The 25,279-nt window shown below is 36.1% G+C and overlaps 1 protein-coding gene across 2 annotated transcripts in view; it reads left to right on the top strand.

The window, feature by feature from the left end:
- The window catches only part of nedd4a (NEDD4 E3 ubiquitin protein ligase a), a 44,147-nt gene extending 26,946 nt beyond the window's left edge, over nucleotides 1–17,201 (top strand). For both annotated transcript variants that reach the window (XM_041785350.1, XM_041785340.1), the window contains 24 exons: nucleotides 1,335–1,385; nucleotides 1,787–1,848; nucleotides 2,585–2,687; nucleotides 3,872–4,035; nucleotides 4,123–4,237; nucleotides 5,603–5,761; nucleotides 5,929–6,012; nucleotides 6,254–6,373; nucleotides 6,558–6,821; nucleotides 7,035–7,112; nucleotides 7,320–7,374; nucleotides 7,477–7,535; nucleotides 7,654–7,719; nucleotides 7,835–8,064; nucleotides 10,251–10,372; nucleotides 10,606–10,676; nucleotides 10,799–10,894; nucleotides 10,983–11,056; nucleotides 11,143–11,203; nucleotides 11,295–11,354; nucleotides 11,450–11,557; nucleotides 11,668–11,764; nucleotides 12,008–12,080; nucleotides 15,106–17,201. In XM_041785350.1, coding sequence (XP_041641284.1) covers nucleotides 1,335–1,385; nucleotides 1,787–1,848; nucleotides 2,585–2,687; nucleotides 3,872–4,035; nucleotides 4,123–4,237; nucleotides 5,603–5,761; nucleotides 5,929–6,012; nucleotides 6,254–6,373; nucleotides 6,558–6,821; nucleotides 7,035–7,112; nucleotides 7,320–7,374; nucleotides 7,477–7,535; nucleotides 7,654–7,719; nucleotides 7,835–8,064; nucleotides 10,251–10,372; nucleotides 10,606–10,676; nucleotides 10,799–10,894; nucleotides 10,983–11,056; nucleotides 11,143–11,203; nucleotides 11,295–11,354; nucleotides 11,450–11,557; nucleotides 11,668–11,764; nucleotides 12,008–12,080; nucleotides 15,106–15,208 — 2,475 coding nt within the window. In that variant the 3' untranslated portion in view covers nucleotides 15,209–17,201. The remainder of the gene's footprint in view (nucleotides 1–1,334; nucleotides 1,386–1,786; nucleotides 1,849–2,584; nucleotides 2,688–3,871; nucleotides 4,036–4,122; nucleotides 4,238–5,602; nucleotides 5,762–5,928; nucleotides 6,013–6,253; nucleotides 6,374–6,557; nucleotides 6,822–7,034; nucleotides 7,113–7,319; nucleotides 7,375–7,476; nucleotides 7,536–7,653; nucleotides 7,720–7,834; nucleotides 8,065–10,250; nucleotides 10,373–10,605; nucleotides 10,677–10,798; nucleotides 10,895–10,982; nucleotides 11,057–11,142; nucleotides 11,204–11,294; nucleotides 11,355–11,449; nucleotides 11,558–11,667; nucleotides 11,765–12,007; nucleotides 12,081–15,105) is intronic.
- Nucleotides 17,202–25,279: the final 8,078 nt, after the last annotated feature.

Here is a 25,279-nt window from a genome sequence, read left to right on the forward strand (position 1 = left end):
AATTAGCAAATTATTCACTTTGTTGGAGCGGTAGTTTGTGGTGTAATTTCGCCCCATGACCGCTAGTTGGCGGCAGGCATCGCGAGCTGGCAGCTGACTCTTGCCTCTTCTCTCTTGAGACAACGAGATCACGCGTGACTTCCGGTCTGCGTGAGCCGGTTGCTTATACCTACCCAGCAGAGCGACTTCTGCTGCATTCATAGTGGATGTGTAGACTTATTTTGGCTTCCAAAACATGAAAGACCGCACAAACTTAAACAGGAGTTAGACAGTCGTTTGCAAGATATGCCACGCCAGCGTAAAATACTCAGACAACACGACGAATCTACGAGTTAGGCATCATCGCGTTAGCGCTACAGCTAACGGCTAACGTCAACAAACAAGCCCGTTGAAGCCACCGCTGGTCTCTACTCATGCAACCATAATCACAGTCGTATTATTTGTAAGGACCTGTCCCGTATAGTGACGATAAGAATGACGGCTTCGGTAACACAAGAAAGAAACACTGGCCTGTCATGTCTTGCCCTCCGCAAAACACAGTCCATCAGTCTTAAAGATGGATGTGTCGATCAGCTCGTCTCCCATAATCTCCCTCCACAAACACATTATTTGATGACATAAAAAAATGATAAAATATGAAATATAAAAGATTGGAGTACATTCACTCTCTAATAATTTATTCCCCTTTTCTTAAAAAAAAAAATCACGGTAGCATTTTAATTCAGTGCAACAAATGGGGAAAATCCTCATCTTCAGATTGAACAAAGATGGGTAAAATGCGAATGATGCAGGACTATATATTTTTTAAATAGCTTAATTCTACATTGTTAAATTCGATATTAACTTAAAATTACATGAGTTATACATATATATACTACACACATATGTATAGACTTTATGCACTTCATATTCAGTATTTAGCTCAGTCTGTGTCAAATTCTGTGAAATTGATACTAAATTGTTGTGAATAAACTGAGAAATCCTGCACTTGACCATTTTATAACTACTTTGTATTCTGTAGTTAGATATATTTTGTGATGTATCGTTATACAGTTTTCTTGCAATATATCGATTATCGCAGTATCGCTGTATCATGATAATATCGGTATCGTGGACCATGTATTGCGTATTGTATCGTGAGGTACCCTGTGATTCTCACCCCTATAATATATGGGTTTCACTTTCTGAAATGAGTGACAAAAGTATTGAACTTTTTCATGATATTCTAATTTTTTGAGACGTACCTGTGTGTTCCTGTGGGGCTTATGTCTGTGGTTCTCATCTCTCATGTCATGGTCCTAACATTTCTGTGTGCCCCTCTCTCTCCCCATCAGACGCGTGATGACTTTCTGGGACAGGTGGACATCCCCTTAAATCAGATACCGGTGAGTTCTTGCTTCCACGTGGCACTTGCTCTCTGTATTGACGCTTGTGTCTTGTTTAAGTTCACCTAAGTTGACATATTTTGTTTTTACTGTAACATTTACTGTACAAGCTCATAGCCTCACTGTCACCCATGTTCCCTTGTAAATGTAAACACACGTGCCCTTATTCCAGTGTCTGTTCCACGTCATTGTCTGCAGTTTTGGAAACACAGTCCGTCATGTTTATGTTACCGTCCTGCTTTGTTTCATTACAAATATAACACCTGCAAATTAGCCCCCAAGGTTCAATGTCAACATCATTTCATGTAAATGTATCCTGTTAAAGTGCCACTGAAGTTTTGATTATTTGGCTTTGAAAAGTGTTTCTAGACTCAAAGATCTTTTCTCTGTTGTTTTCTCAGACAGAAAATCCTAACACAGAAAGGCCATACACATTCAAGGATTTTCTGCTTCACCCACGAAGGTTGGCATGACTGCATGGTTATTAAGCCTTATTTTTTCTGTTTTATACATTCCATTTTTTCATTTGCTTCTTTACAGAAGAAATGATGGGCATCTGCTTCACTTTACTTTAAATATTTGAATCAGTCAGGGCTGTCATGAGATATTTTTTTCTAAATCCAGTGTAATCAGAATTTTTGTAGTAAATCACAATTAATCACATCCTTTTAAAATACTTTGAAATTTCACCATTTCACATTTAAAATAGTTTTTGTATCATTTTACATTACCCTTCTGTCTTAAACTAAGAGTAATTGACTCCCTGTTTGGAGACAGACCTTCTTTTATGGGTATATTAAAGATTTTTTAAGGAAATTATTGAGCAGTCAAAAGGTAAATGTTTGATATCACAAGGTGCAGAGGACTTTTGACTTGTCCCCTGAGCTGTTGCATTTATTTTACATCACTGTGCCTGCAGGGAGACACTCATGTGGCTTAACCACCGTAAGTTTAAAGTGAATATAAAGGATGAGATTAATTGAGATTAAAAAACGTATTACATTAATTACGGAGTTTGATTAATCACAATTAATGCAATGAATCTTGACAGCCCTAATATTGATCTATAAGTTTATTCCAAACTGGGTATTATAGTTTACATGTATCTTACATACATCTTTATTATTAATAATTTAAAAAAATATTTAAATGTGTTATTTTCTGCCTTCTTTGAAATAAAACTAATGTTTACCCTGCAGTCACAAGTCCAGAGTCAAAGGCCACCTGCGTCTCAAAATGACCTACCTGCCTAAAAACTCAGGTTCAGAGGAGGAAACGCCAGAACAGACAGAGGAAACAGATGTAAGTGGGGCTAAAGCAACACAATGTCACATCTTCAAAATGCTCAAACTATTTAATAGAAAATATTTCAAATATGTATAAAGAAAGCAAAATGGTTATACATAAAAACATGCTTAACAAAATGGACAACTTGATACAAGTCTGTCAAACACAGGGATTGTTTATATCCAAACATACATCCATTTATTTAAACCAACTACTTTCTCATCATTGATTCAATGTTAATAACCATCTGCTTTCTATATAAGCATTAATGATGATTATTTCCTTAACATTTTCCAAATCTTTTGTTTTATTTACCAGTTAACTGAGTCTTTTATTACTAGTTTATTTTTGATAATAATATCAACTCATTACTACTATATTTTTTTGCTTTAATCAAGAACATAAACTTATAGATAAATCTACCAGATATAAGTTAATGAGGTCGTAAGCATCCTCGCGTTGAACGTGATGTCAAATATTAAGACACGCCCCTTTGCAGGGGTCCCATGCGGCCAATTTTCGCCTGGCCGCGCACATCCCCGAAATTTTTACAGACATGGACGCGGCAGACATCAAAATGGCATTAAACACACTACAGACATAATTCTAATAGATACTGCCCCCTGGCTTTTGGGTGAATACCAGTTTGCAGCGAAGAGGAAGCCGGCACTAGGTATCCGCATCAGTTTCTGTCCATGCAGACGTCTGCGCAGAAAGCATCACCGAGCCTTAAGGCTGTCAAAATGTTCAATACCTGGATACTTTTTCAATACCACATGTTTAAAACAATACAATATCCATTATTTTTATGTTTCATATAATCTTAAAAGTACAGAGGTTTTTAGAAGAGAAAAATAAACAGAACTAAATCAACTGATTGATTCACTTCTTTTTTTACAGACTTTAACAAAACAGTCGAACCGCACTCTTGGCTTGCAAAAAGTGAGATTACAAAGAAAGATCTGTTGAAGAGTAGCCTTTGTTTGCTCATAATATGAATTTGGCTTGTTGAATAAAGTCTTGTCCCACTAAATGAGGTCATAGTCTCTGTTAGATTTTTGTTTCTTCAGAACGGCTTAAAGCCACTCAGATCTGTCTTCCTCATGCGACCTCAGGGTGTGCAGTTGAACAGCTGGCATCAGGATATTGTCTCCATCCTGCTTGTGCGTCTGCTTACACTCTTTGTTTATTCTGTGCAGCCTAGTTGGGAGTTTCTAGAAGGCCAGGACATGTCAGGTCCCCGACAGAGCCAGCTTCTTCCCGCTCTGCCCCCTGGCTGGGAGGAGCGGCAGGACAACCTGGGAAGGACCTACTATGTCAATCATGAGAGCAGAACCACACAGTGGCAACGGCCCACAATGCAGTAAGAATGCCATCCTCTCCTGAGTAAAAACACAGCCTCAGCTTTCATTTCCAGCCTTTATACACTGTGTTTCTGTGTCTGTAATAGGGACAGTGATGTTGGGATGCAAAGAAGACTCAACAATAATGTGGAGGAGCATGCTTTTATTACACGCAGACAGATATCAGACCATGAAGAGAACGCCACTGGAGAGTCCCCTGAGGTAATCATAACCTTCCACAACCACTTTGCATTTCCATTTGCATTTTGCCCTTTACTCTGCCCTGCTTGTATTGCTCTTCTGCGCTCTGTTCAGATGTACCTGTATTTTTCCATTCTGTTTATGAAGAACAGATGATGAGTTATAAAATCCTGAAAGCCTGTTTACAAGCTTTAAACAAGACATCACACTCTAAAGTCCCAGCATGCATAGTTAAAGGTAGAGCGAGTGGGATTTGTCACTGTTTGTAAACTTTCCACCCATTGTTCTCCACTCCTCCCCCTGCCTGATGGAAAGAAACAGAGGTTGAGAGCTATATGCAGTGAATTAAAGAAATCTATTAATATTTTATAGAAAGAAGATGCCTTTACCAGTGATAACGCAAATGGTCTAGCGTCAGGTTTTACCGCTACCTCCTTAATGACATCACAACTCATAATTTCTAAAAATTTTCAATCACTGAAACTTTTTTAGTCTTTCCCATATAAAACCAGTCATGTTAATCAGAGGTCACATGACTGTTTTCACAGCTATTAAACATAATCTGTCACCGTAGATTTTATTTTACTGTGCGGTTGATCTGTTGAAATTTAAGGTCTTGATTACTTCTAGGTTGGAGGAAGGATTCTAAAGCTAAGTCTAGATTGTATTCATCACTAACTAAATGTAGTGGTATCTACTGCAATAGCTCAGCTTCATCTTGTGTCTTTATTAACGTACCGTTAAGACTCAAAACGTTTCTAAAAACATATTCCATCAGCTGAGGATCTATACTGAACTCAGCTAACATAGTCAAGATGTTGTTTTTTGAAACCTAGACATTTTTAGCTGAAATAAAGCTGTTCACTGCTTATTCTGATGGAATTATGCCACCAGTACAAGCTTTTCTACCACTCAGTCTCTACAGTCCACCCCCCAATGAAGGTACAGGAGTCTGTGGAAATGCAAACTATTTTAGGGTGTAGCATACGAACCATACTCAATCAGACTGGACCCGATGAAATGCAGCTTATGGTTGCACTTCTTTGCTGATAGAACTGCTGTATTTTGTGTACCTTTAACAACAGCCAAGCCCTCCTTGCTGTGCACCGTTTTGGTCTGGGGGCTAAATAAAACATAAAACAATGTTGACAACCCTGTGCTTAACTTTAAAAAAAAAAGAAAAGATGAGAGTTTTGATGAAATAAGTAATGCCATGGAGTTTATAGCAGTCTAGTCCTGGCTTGTCAACAGAGAGCTTTGGAAAAACACTTAAAGAAATCCACTTCAAACAAACCGATTGACTCATTCACTGGGAAAGAGTGGCTTGCATTGTCTTTTTGAATCTGGTAAAGTTGTTGTATCTTACCTAGCTGTCTCCCTTTTTAGAGCTGGGAAATCATTACAGAGGACGACTCCACCTTGTACCACAGCAGTAACCAGGTCACGTCATCTACACCTCGTTCACCTGTGCCTGAGTTCCTTGCTTTCGCCGATGAACTGAGAAACGTTCATGTTTCAGGGCCCACAGCTGGCACCTCCCAGACAGTGAGTCATTTCTTTGTAGCTTAAAGTTCTGGTTACCGGAAGTTAGAGGAGGAGAAAGTCATAATGAGATTGTATATGACCACAGGCTTTCAGTGAGAGAACTGGAAAATAAATTTACATTAACGACCAAGTGATTGCTATTGTCTTTCACATCCTGCCTCCTCCAGAATCACACCAGTAATTCAAGCCATTCCAGTATCAGAAGAAACTCCCAGACTTCTACAAGAGAGGAACATCCCGTTAATCCTGTGGTGAGTGTCTCACTGCCTGTTGAAATCATCCTTTCCTGCAAATAACTAAGCCTGTCTTGCACCACGACGTTATGTGTGAGTGTTCAGGGCTCAGGGGTATCTTCTTTGGTTATCACAGCTGCTGTGTTGATGTTTGAAGAGGTGTGGAAGTTAAAAAAAAATTTAAAAGTGGTTATATGTGTTTTAGGAATTTTAGGTTTTCAGTACTGATCATTTTGCTGACTTTGAATGTCTTTGATAGCTGCTTCCAACCTCGACTGGGCTGCCTCCAGGCTGGGAGGAGAAGCGGGACAGTAAAGGCAGACGCTATTATGTGAACCACAATAGCCGAACCACATCATGGACACGACCCCTTGTTCAGGTACAAAGCAGGTTTTCTCACTGGTTTCAGTGGGAGCCAAATGTGTTAATGATTTTCTTTATACCAGCATTTTTAGTTTTCCTTCTCTTATAATCTATCTTGTTCATCATTGTATGGAATTAGGTGAAATTCAGTCTTAAGGCTGACAAATGTTCATGATTTATGTTGTATTTTTGTTGTTCAGAGAACCTCAGAGGCAGCAGCAGCCTCAGCAGCAGCCTCAGCAGCAGCCTCAGCAGCAGCCTCAGCAGCAGCACAGAGTAGTCCAGGTTTACCCCAGAGTCCAACTCCACCTCAACCACCTACATCACCAGAGGAGTCTCCTCAGCACACCCCCAGCCCCGAGGCCACGCACGAATCTAGCTTCCTGCCAGCTGGTTGGGAGGTTCGCAGCGCTCCGAATGGAAGACCCTTTTTTATCGACCACAACACAAAGACGACTACATGGGTGAGAAGGCAGCAGTCTTTTAATGTTTAAATGAACATAATTTAATGTCCTCCAAAAGACAATAAATAGTCTCAGTTTCTCCTAAAATGTAGTGGCAACTTATAAAACATTTGAAAAGTAGTCTCTTTTAATGTCTGCAGTGTCTCATACACAATTTCCTCTTTAAGAGCTTCCTTATTTGAATCACTTCCTGCTTTATTTTCCTATGAATAGGAAGACCCCAGACTAAGGATTCCTGTACACATGAGGAGAAGAGTCTCACTCGACCCGTCTGATCTTGGCCCTCTGCCAGTAAGTTAATTGTTTATGTAAGATCAGTAACAAATCAATGAAAGGACATTCTTTAAATTTAGGCTCTACATCTTTGGAAAAAAAACACATGAAGTTCTATGTGCTCTGTTTTCTCCTAATGTAAGAGCATAGCTGTTTATGTTACCCGTTATGTTTGATAATCAAATCAAATTCATCAGAGATTATGATGTTTTCTCCTTTTTGTAGCCTGGTTGGGAAGAGAGGGTCCACAGTGATGGGAGGATATTCTATATTGATCACAGTACGTAAGAAATTCAATACTTGAAATACATCTTGGTCTAAAATTAAATGATGAATTGGTTCACATACTTCAACATGGACCCTAATGTATTATATTTCGTAGACACTAAGACCACGCAATGGGATGATCCTAGATTACAGAACTCAGCCATAACTGGACCAGTAAGTACAGAGTGTATTTCAAAAATTAATCTTGTGTCAAATTATCAGAAACTTGTATTAACAGTGACAGACATATTTTAAATGCAGAGTCAAGATTGATTGACCTTTTTTGTCACAGGCAGTGCCTTATTCCAGAGATTATAAACAGAAGTATGAGTACTTCAGGAAGAAGCTGAAGAAACCGGTGAGTGATGGTGTAACTGAACATATCCATCTTTTGTCTTATAAGTACTGTGATGGTTTAACATTTAGTTATCATATATATTTATTTTCAACAAATGTAATACTCTTGAATGCAGGCGGACATACCAAATCGTTTTGAGATGAAACTGAGACGAAACGCTGTGCTGGAGGACTCATACAGACGCATCCTCGCAGTGAAGAGGGCAGACCTGCTAAAGGCACGGCTGTGGGTGGAGTTTGAGGGAGAAAAAGGACTGGATTATGGAGGTGTAGCAAGGGAGTGGTTCTTCCTCATGTCTAAGGAGATGTTCAACCCGTATTATGGACTGTTTGAGTATTCTGCCACGTGAGTGAAAACTGTGTGTTCATTTTACTTTATTGACCCAGAAGTATTCACGATGAGGTAGAAACATCTTTTTACAAGTTAGTCCTGGCCAAGAAGTTCCACACAAATAGCAAACAATGGACCATAACAATTAAAGATTAAATCAATCATTCAATCAGCAGCATTCACCAGTAAAACATGTACATAGTCTAGGGGTGTAACTGTGCTTTTATTGATCCAGTCTAGGGGTCACAGTTCAGAACAAGTACACAATGAAAACTGAATGAAGAAAAAGGCACTCACACATGCCATTATTTACCTGCTAGACTAGGTGGCAGTAACGCTCATAACTATTTGCAACAGCCATTATACAACTAATGAGTAGGGGAAAGATGCAGGCACAACAAAACACACAAAGAGCAAAAACTTAACTTCAGTAGCAGGAGCTGCTTGACCCACTGGCTTCTTCTCCCTCTCCCTAACTTCTCTGCACTGTTTTTAAAAAGCCTCTGGATATGAAAGTAGAGAGGGTTCAAAAACATTACAGACCCTAACACATTTTAAAGGCTGTACACAGACGTGTGAATAGAGAAAACTGGCTGCAGGTGTATTTAAGTGCTCTACTCAGGGCTCTGTTACAAAATCCCACCCTGTGTTTACCTAAGAAGGTCTGTGGTCCTTAACTGATGTATATTAGACATGATTTTGCAGTAACAACTACACTGGCTGTTTACTAACAACTATGGGAAGGCATCATGGCATACTTTATATATCATTGATATGATGCATTTGTCCATAATTCCCATATACTAATTTACATTTTTAATGTTGAATTTATTTTATATTTTCAAATTAGGAGATATAATAATCATAAGATACATATTTTTTCCGTGTTGCAATATTATGAATCTTTTTTATCCTTTTTGTCTTTGTTTTTTTGTCTCATGTTTAATACACTACAGGATGTACCAACTATCACAGGAATACTGTATGGAAAAAAGAGTAAGCTGCACTACTGTCAGTTTGAGTAATAAACGAGGGAAACCTAGAAATAAAAATCCAGGACTTTATGTTGCTTTTTCCTGAGGAGCTAAAATATGAGGCCAAAGCCAAGGTGCAAACTGAACTGTGACCTCAGTGAACTGCTACTCCTCTAGTAAATGAGTCAGATGGTCCTCAAACTTCATAAATGAGATGAGTACAAGCGTTCCAAAAAATATCCAAAGAAAAGAAAATGTCTTGAGCCATTTTGCATTAATTTGAATAACAAATTAAATCAATAACTTTCTGGTTTTGTTGTCAGACAGATTTGTCTGTTTACTCAGTTTAAGGCTGCAATAGAGTGCTCGTACCCTTTCCCTTTTAGCATCTTTCTTCTAGAAAAATTTTTAAAGTTAAATGAAATCTTAGTCACTCAAATTAAGTTCTTTGTTATGGTCACTCAGCTCATTTATTTTTGTATTAATATTAAGGTGAAACGTTTGTTAAACATGAAAAATCAGTTTGATTAATAAGTGGACGTAAAAGAAATTATTACAAAACTTCAGATAAATGTCCATAACAATTTAAGACCCAGTCCATTTTAGTTTAGTTTAGTTTAGTTTAGATTTTAATTTAGTTTAGTTTAGTTTATCCATTTGTACAGTTTAAAACAGATCAGAACAATACGAGATAATGAATGAAAACATTGTGCCGGGGAGGTTAGAAGCAGAAAGGCTTATCAAGACACCTCCCTCCCTTAAAATAACAATAGCTATTCTATCTATAAGACATTATAATCAGATCTAAGTTCTGTTAAACATTCCTGTCAAATGAATGAGCTCTTTAATTGCCTTTTGAATGATGTTAATGTAGATGCTGACTGCAGAGTGATTTACTAGCCTGATGTTAAAAAATAAAATAAAATTAATATTAAAAAAAAGGTATCTGTAATGGAAAATGTTGACATTGTAACTAAAACTTTCAGCAACTAAAGACATTTTGTTGCTCCATTAGTCAGCAAAGCACTCATTGGGTTCTATACTAACTGTACTAACAGCAGCAAGCCAGCATAGATAGGCTGTCTTAGACAGATCAAATTAGTTTATTTAATTTGTTCATCCTGTTTTAAGAGCTCAAAATATTTAGACAGGAGCAGGAAAAATTAATAAGGAAAATGCTTGTTTTCGTCTTCTTCTTATTTAACATGTTTTTGCTGTGCCTTGCAGGGACAACTACACTCTGCAAATCAACCCAAACTCTGGTTTGTGTAACGAGGACCACATCACCTACTACAAGTTCATTGGGCGTGTGGCAGGCATGGCTGTGTATCATGGAAAACTGCTCGATGGTAAATGCTCATCAGCTTTGGTGCCACTTTAGAAATAGTTATACCTTTTTCTGCACATATCTGATTGTTACAATCAGCCAAACCTGATGAAGATCACAGTGTGGTAATACATAAACAAAAACTTGAACATAAAGTAGAAAACTTTAAGTCTTTAACAAAACTGCAGATTTAAAGTGATTTAAGAAAATGTGAGTTCAGAAGATCTTAACATATTTGTTTGTGTTACTTTGAAGCCTTCTTCATTCGGCCTTTCTACAAGATGATGCTTCAAAAGCCCATCATTCTCCAGGACATGGAGTCTGTTGTGAGTTTTTCATATTTCCACTTCTAATCATTCAGTTTGATTCAACAACATCCTCACAATACATATATATAGTACACATACATATTTCGAAAGAAATTCACTCTGTACTTTTTTTTTTTTAGGACAGTGAATACTTCAACTCCTTGATGTGGATTTTGGAGAACGACCCCACAGATTTGGATTTGAGGTTCACCATCGATGAGGAGCTTTTTGGACAGGTTTGGTGAATGTGTGTCTGCGTTAACACTTTTCAGTCACACTTCCTGTCTACTTTATATGATCAACATGTCTCCCCCTCATGTCCAGACTCACCAGCATGAACTGACGCCGGGCGGTGCAGAGATAGTTGTCACTAATGACAACAAGAAGGAATACATCCAGTAAGCAAGAGGAGGAAAAAACTCTTTTTATTAACTTGTTTGTGATGAAATGAAGTTGCAATGCTGATGTGCTGTTTGTTTTGCAGTTTGGTGATGCAGTGGAGGTTTGTGAACAGGATCCAAAAACAGATGACAGCCTTCAAAGATGTAAGGGTTTATTTAATTTATTGTCTGTTGCATAGAAGATCAATATTAGGAAAAAAAATCATGCTAATCTGCTTTTTGTTTTTGCTTCAAGGGATTCTTTGAGTTGATACCTCAAGATCTGATTAAGATCTTTGACGAGAATGAGCTTGAGGTAAGATTATCCGCTTATTAAATGTGTTAAAGTAAGCCAAATTTATTCCAGAAACATGTCTTACTCTCTCTCTGTCCACCTGCCATCTTGTCCAGCTGCTCATGTGCGGTCTTGGAGACGTGGATGTGAACGATTGGAGGGCGAACACCAAATACAAGAACAACTACTGCTCCAACCACATCGTCATCCAGTGGTTTTGGAAGGTAAGAAATCTTTCCATGCCTGGAGCTGAAGCCAGGCCTTGGATGTTTTCCGAGTTTTTTTCCTCCTTGATTTTACTGACATATTTGTAAACGTGTTTGTGTCAATACAGGCAGTGCTGTTGATGGATGCAGAGAAGAGAATCAGACTGTTACAGTTTGTGACAGGAACATCGAGAGTCCCAATGAATGGCTTTGCTGAGCTCTATGGTGAGATTCTCTCTGTGATGTTACTAGCCCTCACTCAGGGGTTTCTGTCTTGATATTATTTCTGTTAAAGTTAAATTGTCTACTTTCCTCTCATCTGCTTTTTTGCACAACTTATTCACTGTATCCTCTTGCCTTTAATTCACAGGGGGGCTCATAATCGCACTGTTTTTGCATTGTTTCTTGTAACCTAGAGCCAGCAAAAGCCATGCTGAACGTGTTTATGTGATGTATTCTGTTTTCCAGGGTCTAACGGGCCACAGCTGTTCACCATCGAGCAGTGGGGAACACGTGATAAACTCCCCCGAGCTCACACATGGTAAGCACTGCACTCATTTATTACAGTCCTTACATTCTTGAGAATATATCACATTTTTGGTATATTTGTCCGCATTTAAAGCCTCTGTGAGGAATATTTAGTTTTTGTCCATTTTGGCAACCCATGTATGAAGGCTGAAAGTAACAAAAACTCAACATTAAATATATTTTATGTTTTATAAATTATATTTATATTTTATGTGTTTATATTACGTTATATTTTATATTTATATTATATTTTTATATTTATTATCTCCGCCAAGGAGCTTATGTGATCGGGAGGGTTTGTTTGTTAGTTAGTTAGTTGGTTAGTTAGTTAGGTTGTTTGTTAACAACATAATTAAAAAAGTTGTGATGATTTTGATGATGATTTTGATTTTGGGAGTGATCCAGATGACCGTCTGGATCCAGGAATTTTTTTAAGGATTCTTCACTATTGGGAGATGGGCCTAATGGCGGAGGTCTGCACTCTCCAAGTGCTTTTATAGTATTTTAATACATTACTGTAATTTTATAACTTTTATGATTTTTATTTTTATTATTAAATTACTCTTATCACACTTTTATCACATTTTTTTTTTATTCTTTTTTTTTTTTTTTAAGGTTTATTTTGGGAATTTTTGTGCCGTTATTTGATAGAGGAGGATAGTGGATAGAGTTGGAAACAGGGATGAGAGAAGGGGAGAGACATGCGGTAAGGGCCTCAGGCCAGATTCGAGCCCGGGCCGTCCGCGTACATGGGGCACATTTTTATCTTTTTATAATTTAATTCACATGCATTTTTTATTCTTTAAGATTAAAAACTTTTATTTTCATCACCTTAGTTTCTGTCATCACTTTTTGTTACTTTCACCCTTGAAGCCTCTTCTCTTAAATGATAAATGCAAATATTTAAGCTGTTTATAATGTACCAAAATGATCAAATTTGCCACTGTATTCATTAAATTGCAACATTTACCATCAAATCAACCTCAAGTTAATCAAATCAATTCATAATTTGACACCTAATTTTATAATTCAAATGCATTTTTATCACTTTATTATTTAATTTACATGATTTTTTATTATCTCAACTTTTATTTTTTAAGTTTTGTTGTGTTTTTCTTGAAAAATCAAATTAAAGTATCACCTGCTGTAGTTTTTTAAAGATGTAGTAAACTAAGACATTTCCTGCTAGCATGCTACAAATCGCTTCATCCTGTTATAATCAGCAGGTACAGTTACTGCAATAATAGGTCTCATTCCAAAGAGTCTGGTTTGCTTTGTGGTTCTGATTTCAGTATGTTGATAACTAACTCACAAATGGTATTAACAAGTATAAATCGAACATGGATTTCTTTTGTCCCTACTTTGTAGTCTTGTGTTTATAATTGTCAATGGAGTTTGTTGTTCAGTTCAGCTTTTATCATGGCTCCCAGGGTCGTCCCAAGTATTTTCCTTTTATGGCAGTACAGCTGGCATGTGCAGAGCCTGTAGTGCCTCTAAAAGTTCCATTTGTTTATCTAGTGAGAAAAGATCAACATCTTGATTTTAAAAGTAGACGTGAGATATATAAAAAGATCTTAATTGATGTCCTCAAGAGACGTCAAAGAAAAAACATGAAGTTAAAGCTTAGCCTCCGACCACTCAAAACACTGAATGTGGTGCTTCTGTTTATTTAACTGTGTTTAACACTGAGGCTGTTTATAATAAATAAAATAGAAGACATATGAAGGATAACATTGAATCTTAAATAGTAAGTTGAAGCCCTCTAGTGGCCTGATGCACTCTCACTCTGCTGTTGATAGTCATTTGAGTTGATTAAGAAGCCTCAGGTTTTCAAAAAGAATCACATCTGATGTGTAACATCAGATGTGATTCTTGCAAAGGCATATCAGTCTGTGCAAAACCTGCTTTTGAATTTTAATACCATATGGGGTTAAAATCAAACAATATTGACACCTTTTTTGATACAGTGGCAACAAATATCACCTTCTTGACACCCGAAACTGGTGAATTAAGTATGTTTGTTTTTGTTTTCTACACCATCACATAGGGCTGGGCGATTATGGCAAATATCAAAATCATGATTACTTGAACTTTTTACCTCGTTTACAATTAACAAACGTTTACTCCACCCCAACCTCCAACTCTGTTTTTCTGTAAAATTTGTATAATTTTAAAACAAATAATCGAAAGGAACACACACACAGATAAACAGTTTATGGTTATTTATTGAAATATTTGAAATCAAAACACACATCAGCTGAAATGAAAATATTTTTCATAAAATGTCAAATTTTCCCAAAAAAGTAGAAAATAAACGACTTGTATTTCTTGCTAACAACATAAATTATGCTGCACAGTTGTGTCCGTGTTTTAGTTTTTAGCAGACTGGATGTGGTCTAGTCATGTGATGTCACATGACTAGTACTTCTTCTCTTGGGTTTTAAGCAGGATAGGTGCCCTGCTACACCTGGCTTCCTATCATGTGACTACACAGCCAATAGTTTGTTTTTAAGGGGGTGGTACATTAGTAGAGAGAGAATTACAAGGGGAATAATTGAAATAATCGACATGGCAGGTTTACGTCGGTTAGAGGCTCTAAATGAGGGTTCCAATTATTTTTCGATTAATTGCCCAGTTCTACTTTCACATAAAGCAGAGCGTACACTTTGTCAATTTCATCAGATTCAGGATCAGATTTTGAGTTGCACGACTCACTTGGAAGTCACATACACTTTCAGTCAGATCATTCATTGTTTGTCACACTGTGTACAGAGGGACATGACAGCCAAGTTTCTGACATGTTTGGTATTTGGTCGTACAAGTCCAGATACCGCCATAGTGAGAGCAAGAAATATTGCTACCTGCAGACCTGCAGCTGACACAGATGGTGATGAATTTGTGTGTGTAGGATAGAGAGAGAGGATATCATTAACATTGAATATACTGAGCCTTGTCTGAAAAGTCCCACAGTTTTATTTCTGTAAATCCTGAATGTGGTCTCACTCCTTATTCTCTGTCTTTACTTTCCCTCCCTAAAGCTTCAACCGCCTGGACCTTCCTCCATATGAGTCCTTTGAGGAACTTCGGGAGAAACTTAACTTGGCCATCGAGAACGCGCAGGGCTTTGACGGGGTGGATTAGTGCTTTGGCAGCACAGGAGCTGAACTGACATTACTACCATTAGTGTAAAGCCATGGAACGTGGTTTGGAGACGTTTATGAGAGAAACAAGGTGTGCGTTGTATGCGGGTCTGTGCCTGCTGTGTGACAGATGAAGGACAGTCACACAACCTTCACCAGCATTTGGAGATGGCATGTTAAATGTGGAATGCAAGAGGTTTTTAATCACTCTGCATGTTCTAAAGTTTACAAACAAATATACAAAGATACACAGTGTAAATCAGAAACATGTGACTTTAAAAACCATTTAATTTTGGCTGAATGGACTCAGAAAAAGTTGTATTCTGGTTCTCACAGCGGGTATTTGTGAGAATATGAGTTGTATTATTCATCCTTAAGTTAAAGCAAAGTGATCAAGTCCAAACAGCGGAGTGAGACAAGGGTCATAGTATGTTTTTAAATGAAAAGATGAAGGCAACAATGTGAAATAAGTTATTCCAAATAGTTATGAAGTTAACCGCACAACCTGAATAAATTTGCATTTTAAGCCAAAAACACACATGAAATTCTTTTTCACTTCACAATATTAAATTTGTATGTATAATTCTCCATTTTTCATTCCATATTACCGGTAACATTGATGCAAGACTCAAAAATATGCATTTGTAGCAGAAAAAGAATTAAGTATCAAGCATTTACACTAAAAGAATGTGTATCATTTAACCACTATAGTAGTGATGTATCAGTAATAGGACCAGTAAAAACCACTTTATCCTGTAGTTTGTTTCTGTGAAGTCCACAGATCTAAAGAAGTGACTATATACAGTATTGGAATGTGCTGAAATACTATGCATATTTGTACATATTAACTGGAGATAATTAAACATTACTTTAGTTATAAAAAACATAATGTATATAAACAATAAATTTAACTTTGCCTTCTTTAGATTGATGAAAATTCTGTTATATGCTATTAACATCCCTTCTAGCTTTCAAATTGTCAAACAGTGGGTAATTGGTGCTGATTTCTTACACCATGTTTTATTCATTCTTAATATCCACTGGTACCCAAGTTCAACACTGGCCTTTTCCCAAGGAATCCATGAATGTACATACACATTTTCTCTTGTGGCCAGTAGAAACACAAACTAATGGACTAACCATATCGTACAGTTGGAATACAGTATGTTAAATATACTGTCTTGTTGCCTTTCGTCATTGAGCGATATCCTTTTTTCTTCTACCCATTATGGGTGTCTGATTGCAAGCACAGTGCTCTATTTTTAAGAGTGCAACTTTAAAAGATTGTTTTGTTTGTACAGATTATTGTCTCTTTTCAAAATGAGTAGTCACTTGTTATACCTTTATAGAAAAGTAACTGTACTTGAGCAGTAGTTTTAACGTTTTTCTGAATGGTTAAACATGTGTTTACACTACTTGCCATGTTTACAGGTCGTTGATTAAAAAAAGAAATGGAGGGCTGGTTCTTGTCTCTGACAACACTTTTATACTTATGCTTTTATAAAGTGAAGCACTTTGTTGATATCGATGAGTCTTACTTCTGATCTGTCTGAATCTTTGCCAATCTGTCACCTGCAGACTGCTTAAATCCCTCTTTAAGATTATAATCCTATGCTTAAGTGCACGTGTTTAAATGTTTACATGTGAACATTGCTGAAAATAAGCACATTCTCCTCTTTCACTTGTATTTAAATTTCAGTACAGAGGCCTTTGTAATGCATTGTAGAGTCTGATTAGTTATTGTTCTTATCTCTAAATGGATGTACTGTTATATATGTGTTAATGTGATACTGATTAATAGTCAACCTTTTATTTGTGATACATGAATTTGTTCTGAAAAAATTTAATTATAACACCAATAAGTGCATTACAACAACATGCATGCTACATACAGTATATCCAGCATTTTAAAGGGTGGAATGAACTGTAGCTGTTAAATCTGAATTTGAGGACCTATAGCAAACCAAATTAAATATATTTGAAAAAATAAAGAAATATTCAAACAATTAAATTAAGTTTTTGACTGATTAATTTAATTTGCATCTGTGTTGTCTGTTTTTATGGTAGAGAATTTTAAAATCTTCGGTCTTTCCATTTATCTCAAATAATCTCAGAGTTTCCCCCTCCATCTCTGTCTCCCTCTCTTTCTATCTCTTTTTTGCATTTTGAAATTTCACAATTAGCCTTTAAACCTTTTTGGTGTTTTTGTTTCATTTTTGTTTTTATTTTGCTGTTTTCAAATAAGGGTAACTGACTTCCTGTTTGGATAGATACGTGCTTTTATTTTGAAAGAAAATAAGGAACTTCAAGTAGATCAAAGATTAACAAGATGAACTGTTCCACAAAGAAGAAACTTGTTATCTACTGAGGTAATAAAGCAACAGAAAATGTAAATGTTTGATAACATAAGGTGCAGATGACTTTTTTTTATTTGTCCACCAAGCTGTCTGTTGGTTTAAAAAAAAAAAGTAGTGTCAAGACACAAATTTTGAATTTTACTTTACAGGGATTTTTATGTGAAATAAGACGTTAAGGAGCAGTGGTGGGCTTGTTTTACATCACTGTGGCTTGGCCAAGGTGTGCTGAAAGAGACAATAAAGCATGCAATTATAGAAAACCACTGCACTAACTGTGGACATTATTGGACTGCAATTAATGCTGACAGTGACCCGAATTTATGAAAATTTTCAACCAAACTTTTTATTTATTAAATTTTTTTTGAATGTTGATTTTGATCTTTGATCCAAATCTAACTGAAACAAGTGAATTTTTTTTTGTGTGTTTGTATCCCAAATTTTCTATTTGAATTTTTAAGGAAAATTTACATTTTCTGTGGATTTTTCTTTTAGCATTTCCCCAGAAATTTTTGCTACTATTCTCTCTGACTCTCCCCTCTAAATCTAAGAAGATTTTACAAGGATCAGTGGACATTCATGACTTCTCCCTGAAACTTTAAACAATCTTCTCCAGTAATATTTCAGGAATTTTCAAAGAAAACATTAGGGAATTTGGGGGAATTTTCTGTGAAGGTTTTCTTAATTTTGTGTGGGATTTTCCCCAGAAACTTTCAACAAAATTCTCCAGTAACATTTCCAGAAATTTCAAAGGAAATTTCAGGAATTTAGGCAGACTGTGTCAGAAAGTTTTATGGATCTTATCTGAGATATTTTTCCCTGAAACTTTCATCAATCTTCTCCAGTAATATTTCAGTAATTTTCAAAGGACCTATTAGGGGAATTTGGGGGGAATTTTCCTAGAGGGTTTTATGGATTTTATTTGGGTCTTTCCCCTGAAACTTTAAGCAATCTTTTCCAGGGATATATCAGGATTTTTGTTAAGTAAAATGTCAGGAAATGGTCTCTGAAAGTTGTTTGGGTTTCATTTGGGATTTCTCCTGGTATATTTCACCAGTCTTCCAGTAATATTTCCCAGGGTTTCTGAAATTCATTATATCATATGTCTTATTTTCTTCAATCTCCTTGTTCTGTCACATTTCTGTGGTGTCTGAACAGCACCATCCTATATTCAATAAATCAGATCGATTGAGGAATATATTGTACATTTGGGTTACGATGTGTCATTAGGTAATCTTTGGTGGGACTCGAGGCTAGACCAGTTCAGAACCACTGCTTCAGATATAAATGCAACATGTGAAAATATGAAATACCTGTGAGTTTAAATTGATGATTTCATGTAATTTGTTGTGTATCTTTATGTCAACATCTTTTAGTCTTTTTTGTTGCAGTATTTAGTGGCCAGTTTTCAAATTACCTTTGAGAGCAGTCTTTTATTTGTCGCCCTTTTTACAAGTTTTATTTCAAATAAGAGTCAGTTCCTTTTGATCTTTTTAGTTTGACTGTAAACATTGGAAATCTTTTTTAACACCAAAAACTGTATTTGTTTCAAAATATCATTTAAATTCTCAAATTTCATCCAAAGGTGTATTTTTATTCTTCTTTGGTTCTCAACAATGAACCATGTTCTGATGTCACAGTTTGTAGTACCAACCTGTACCAGCTGGTGGAGACAAAACACATTTTATTCTTACTGAGGGAAATCACCTAACTTTTCACATTACATCTGACCAACTCTGATGTTTGGTTTAAAATCAGATTTACTGAAAAAAGCATTGGTGTACAGATGCACGGACCTCTCAGCATGTTTAAACAATAGCTTCAACCTCCCTGTACAATGCTGTCACTTTGTTTCTGCTTCATCATGTTTAGCCTCAGTTTATGCCATAATCTGTTCCTTTTCTTCATTTATTATGGATGTTTCTTGGTTTTCGGGGGCATTGACAACATCAATAGACTGAAAATGGCAGTAAAGTTGTGCTTATTCATCACACTTTGGTCTTTTTTTTTTGTTTTGATTGCTGAATTTACTTTAAACTCAATGTTACTGAACAAGGCAAGGGAGTCTTTCTCAACATTTCAGTCTCTGCTCAAGTTATTTGTTGATAAATACAAATCTATGAACTTTTCTATGTTGACCTTACAGCATTAGGTTCTCATTTATACTCTATGTTAGTTGTTATCAAGAGCAGAGTCAGAGGAAAGAACCCATCTCTATGGTGAGAGCCTTTTGTGTGATTCAATCCTAATTTCTCCACAACCCCCCACTGTGGCACTAAAAACCCCTTCCCACCACAGGGGTCAGTGGAAAGGTCACAGGGGATTCAGGCTGGCCATTTGGACACCTTTGGGGTCAACGGGGATGGGCATGTGTGTTAGCAAGAGGACCGGCACTGGCCAATGGGAGCTGGTCCCCTCTGCCCACAGCCCTGCCGACATTCATAACCTGATAATGACTTTTACTCCATTGATCAGACCTTAGAGCTCGACCCGAGTTCAGAATCAGGCCGACCATCACTCCACTCACAAACTCGGCCATATTGGCAGGTGCCGAAACCGGGGTTTTGATTAATTAAACACCCTGGGGAGAGCCTCACGATGCACTACTGAGGCCAAGTGTCCACTTTCTCACGTTATGTAAGAGAGCATACATCCTGCTTGAGGTTGTAGACAAGTACATGGTTATGTCATGGAGTAAAAGTACTTTACAGGAGACATTAAACTTCTCTCTGAATAGCGGCTTGTAAAGTGTAAAGATAGTGTAGTAGAAAAGGTCACTTTAATGAGTCAAAGGTTTAAAAAATGGATTATATTTTGAGGCTATTTCTTATCAGATAGAAATTAAACATTATTTTGTATTACCTTATATGAATCACATGCGGCATTTGGCATATTTCTTCATATGAATATCTGTGGAGGCCCTTACAGAACACATATAATATTTATTATTTTACTGTTCAATAAAAAAATATTTTGATTGTTTTCTTGATATATCAACTCTTGTAGTCTATCATGTCAAAAATAACAAGATTGATTTTCCCTGGAAAGAGTTAATGTTGGTTGTTTTCTATAGATTTCAAGAAATTACGGTGGCCTAGAAATGTGATACAAATCAACAGAGTCTGACACAAGCTTGAAACAAATTTACTTTAACCGAAACATCATTACATTTTTAAAACATATTTATATAGAAAAACACTTTTACAGATGAAGAACAAAATAACATTTTACAAACAAAAAGCACAAAAAGTTCAGTACAGAATTACAAGGTGTGAAACACCTTTACACAACTTGACATGAATAAACAAAATTACAGGCTGTAAAACTTTTGATTTTTTTACATTTACATTACTACATAAAACAAGTTTAAAATAAAAAACTCCACTAAAAATTTCAAATTTACATTCTCCAAACACAGACACTTTTACCTGAGCTGAAACAAATTTACAATTTGTAGAACACTTAAACAACCTCTGACACAAATTTACAAAATTGTATCTTAAAGAAAGGGAATGTACCAAAAACTGGAAGTGACCCAAGTTACAAGTTTTCTCAAAGTGTTTCAGTTGTTGTAATTTTCTATTAGACTTTATCAGTCTTGGATATTTGTATAAAGTTCTGTGTTTCAGACTGTCATTTTGTATCAGACTTTGTAAATTTGTTTCAGGTTTGTTAAGTGTTGAAGACTTTGAGATTTCTTACATGACATTAAAAAAATTGTTGGTAAAAGTGTTTCAAACTTTGTAATTTTTGTGTCAGACTTGCAAAATTTGTTTCAAGTTTTTTGTTTCAGACTTTCTAATTTTGTATCAGACTGTGTAAATTTGTTTCATGTTTTGTAAAAGTGTTTAAGACTTCATCATTTTGAATAAGACTTTGTTAATTTATGTTATGTTTTGTGAACGGGTTTCGGACTTTGGAATTTTGTATCAGACTTTGTAATTTCTTTTCATTTTTTTGCAAAAGTGTTTCAGACTGTAATTTTGTATCAGGCTTTTTAAATTTGTTTCAGGTTTTGTGTTCCAGCCTTTCCCATTTCTCTCTGTAAGCGTTTCAGACTTCGTAATTTTGTATCAGACTTCATACATTTATTTCATGTTTTGTAAAAGTATTTCAATCTGTTATTTTGTATCAGACTTTGTTAATTTTTTCATGTTTTGTAAAAGTGTTTCATGTTTTGTAAAAGTGTTTCATGTTTTGTAAAAGTGTTTCATATTGTAATTTTGTATTAGACTTTGTAAATTTGTTTCATGTTTTGTAAAAGTATTTCAATCTGTTATTTTGTATCAGACTTTGTTAATTTGTTCATGTTTTGTAAAAGTGTTTCATATTGTAATTTTGTATCAGACTTTGTTAATTTGTTTCATGTTTTGTAAAAGTGTTTCAAAGTTTATAATTTTGTATCAGACTTTGCAATTTTTTTTGTTAAAAGATAATTTGTTTGGTCATTGTAAATTTGTTTTACCAATTTAACTTTTTTTTTATGTAGTGTAAAAAATGGTTTTGGTTAAAGTAAATTTGTTTAAAGTTTTGTGAAGTGTTATATACCATTAAATAAATCATGGTCCCAAGAAAATAACTAGAAATTGCTTGTTTTACATGAAAAAGATATTCATTTAAATTTTATGGTGGATTTTTCCACTCAGGGCTTTCAGTGGTAGAACAGAGAGTCCCTTTTTGTTTTATTTTCCAGGCAGTTATAGAACAGTTGACTTCTTCTAGCCTATCTAATTATTCTAACTAAGCCTAGCTAAGCTACCTTGGCAAACTTGTCTGTTTTGTTTCTAATTCAGGGGAGTTTAGCACCCAAAGTTCAAACTTTTGCTTTTCTGTTTTGGTAAATTAAACACATAAATCAACTTTCAAAAATAAAATTCACTGCAATAATAAAAATCTCCCATCATGGGCTCCAAAAGATTTTCAAAAGTCTAAACAAAGTGCCCTTTCTTTAATCCATAGGCTTAGTCATCATGAATGAGTTCTATTTCTGTTTTATTTATAATCACAACTAAATTTTTCTTTGACCAGCTACATTTTCCTTTTTTCTGATTGAGTGGACATCAGCCAGGCTGCAGTCCTGCTGCTGAATAAAGGTTCCCAGAGGGAGGGGCGGAGGACCGTGGGAGGTTTGGGGGTAGATCACTATGCACAATAAGTGATGGACATTGGATCAATATCGACATTGACACAGCAGCTGTCCTGCTCCTATCGATGCTTCCTCGTAATTGCAGGGCCTGGTCTAAGAGGACAAGGGACAAACTCATTACCATTAACATCTTTTTTTCCAGTCAGCTGTGAACATTTGGTGTACGGTTTGTCTCTGATACTAAGGGATCAGATCTCACCAATACAGCTGTACACTGGTATTGATAAAGTGAAAGAGGAAGGATGGGGGGAGTGAGAGAGCCATGGACAGAGTAGAAGTGGGTTTATTGAGGTTTATGATTTAACTTAAATCACAAATTTTGTAGAGAAAAGGGTTTTATATGAGTAAATGCAAAGTGGTCAATACTTTATTTCTGCTTGCCTGGTCACATTAGCAGTAAATCTAGTTTTTTAGTAAAAGATTTCCCCATGGATATGCCATGAGACCAAAAGAGCCACAGATTAATGCACTTGATATGGAATGAAAAAAAAATCCTTAAATTCATATCAGTGCATCACATTTACATGCCTGATCTACCTGTGAAGATCTACCCTAAAATATACAAAGAATGTTCAAAGGAAGAGTATGAAGTTGTAAGTTAGGGGGACCATTTCATTTCAAAACTGTTGTATATTGGACAACAGGGTGAAACTATGGAACGGTCTGATGTGGAGCTCAAGGAAAGTCCAAACATAATCCAGTTTAAAAAGAGCTAACTTTCACATGTTACAGGGATGAAGAGGGTGTTTGGCTGTCACTAAGGGCCTCATTGTTTGTTTACATGTTTATTGCTTTCGGTATATCTTTTACTTTTGTAATTAACTGGAGGAATAAAATATATGATATTTATAGATATTTGTTGAAAGAACACATTAGTCATGAACTTTTATTTAAATGTTTTATAATAAAGTATATCTATAATGAGTTTTTAAAATGAGGTTGACAATAAATATACGAAATAATGAAGTCATACATTTGATTTGTGTTCCATGATATATACAATGATATATACAGTGATATGATTCAACAACACGTGGTATGGTTTCATCTGATATATGTCATTACTATACCATACCATACCATACTACCATACCACACCATACCATACTACCATACCATTCGAATACTGTACCATACATACCATACCATACCATACCATACCATACTACTATACCACACCATACCATACCATACCATACCATACCATAGTACCATACCCTACTACCATACCATACCATACTACCATACCTTACCGTACTACCATACCATACCATACTATACTACCATACCATGCTGTACTACCATACATACCATACCATACCATACCATACTACTATACCACACCATACCATACCATACCATACCATACCATACCATACTACCATACCCTACTACCATACCATACCATACTACCACACCATACCATACTACCATAGCATACCATACCATACCATACCCTACTACCATACCATACCATACCATACTACCATACCATACCATACTACCATACCCTACTACCATACCATACCATACTACCATACCATACCATACCATACCATACCCTACTACCATACCATACCATACCATACCATACCATACTACCATACCATACTACCATACCATACCCTACTACCATACCATACCATACCATACCATACCATACTACCATACCATACTACCATACCATATCATACTACCATACCATACCATACACCATACCATACCATACACCATACCACACCATACCATACCATACTACCATACCATACCATACTACCATACCATACCATACTACCATACCATACCATACACCATACCATACTACCATACCATACCATACTACCATACCATACCATACCATACCATACTACCATACCATACCATACTACCATACCATACCATACTACCATACTACCATACCACACCGTACTACCATACCATACTACCATACCATACCATACTACCATACCATGCTACCATACTACCATACCACACCATACTACCATACCATACTACCATACCATACCATACTACCATACCATACCATACTACCATACCATACCATACCATACCATACCATACCATACCATACTATCATACCATACCATACTACCATATCATACCATACTATACTACCAAACCATACTATACTACCATACCATGCTATGCTTTACTACCATACCATACCATACCATACCATACTACTATACCATACCATACCATACCATACTACCATACCATACCATACACCATACCATACATACCATACTATACTATACTACCATACCATACCATACCATACCATACCATACCATACTACCATACTATACCATACTACCATACTACCATACTACCATATCAAACCATACTATACCACCATACCATACCATACCATACCTTACCATACTACTATACCATACCATACCATACCATACCATACTACCATACCATACCAGACCATACCCTACTATCATACCATTCGAATACTGTACCATTCCATGCCATACCATACATACCATACCATACTAAACTACCATACCATACCATACCATACTACCATACCATACCAGAC

This window comes from Cheilinus undulatus, linkage group 1 (genome assembly GCF_018320785.1).
Source record: "Cheilinus undulatus linkage group 1, ASM1832078v1, whole genome shotgun sequence".
Lineage (NCBI taxonomy): Eukaryota > Metazoa > Chordata > Actinopteri > Labriformes > Labridae > Cheilinus > Cheilinus undulatus.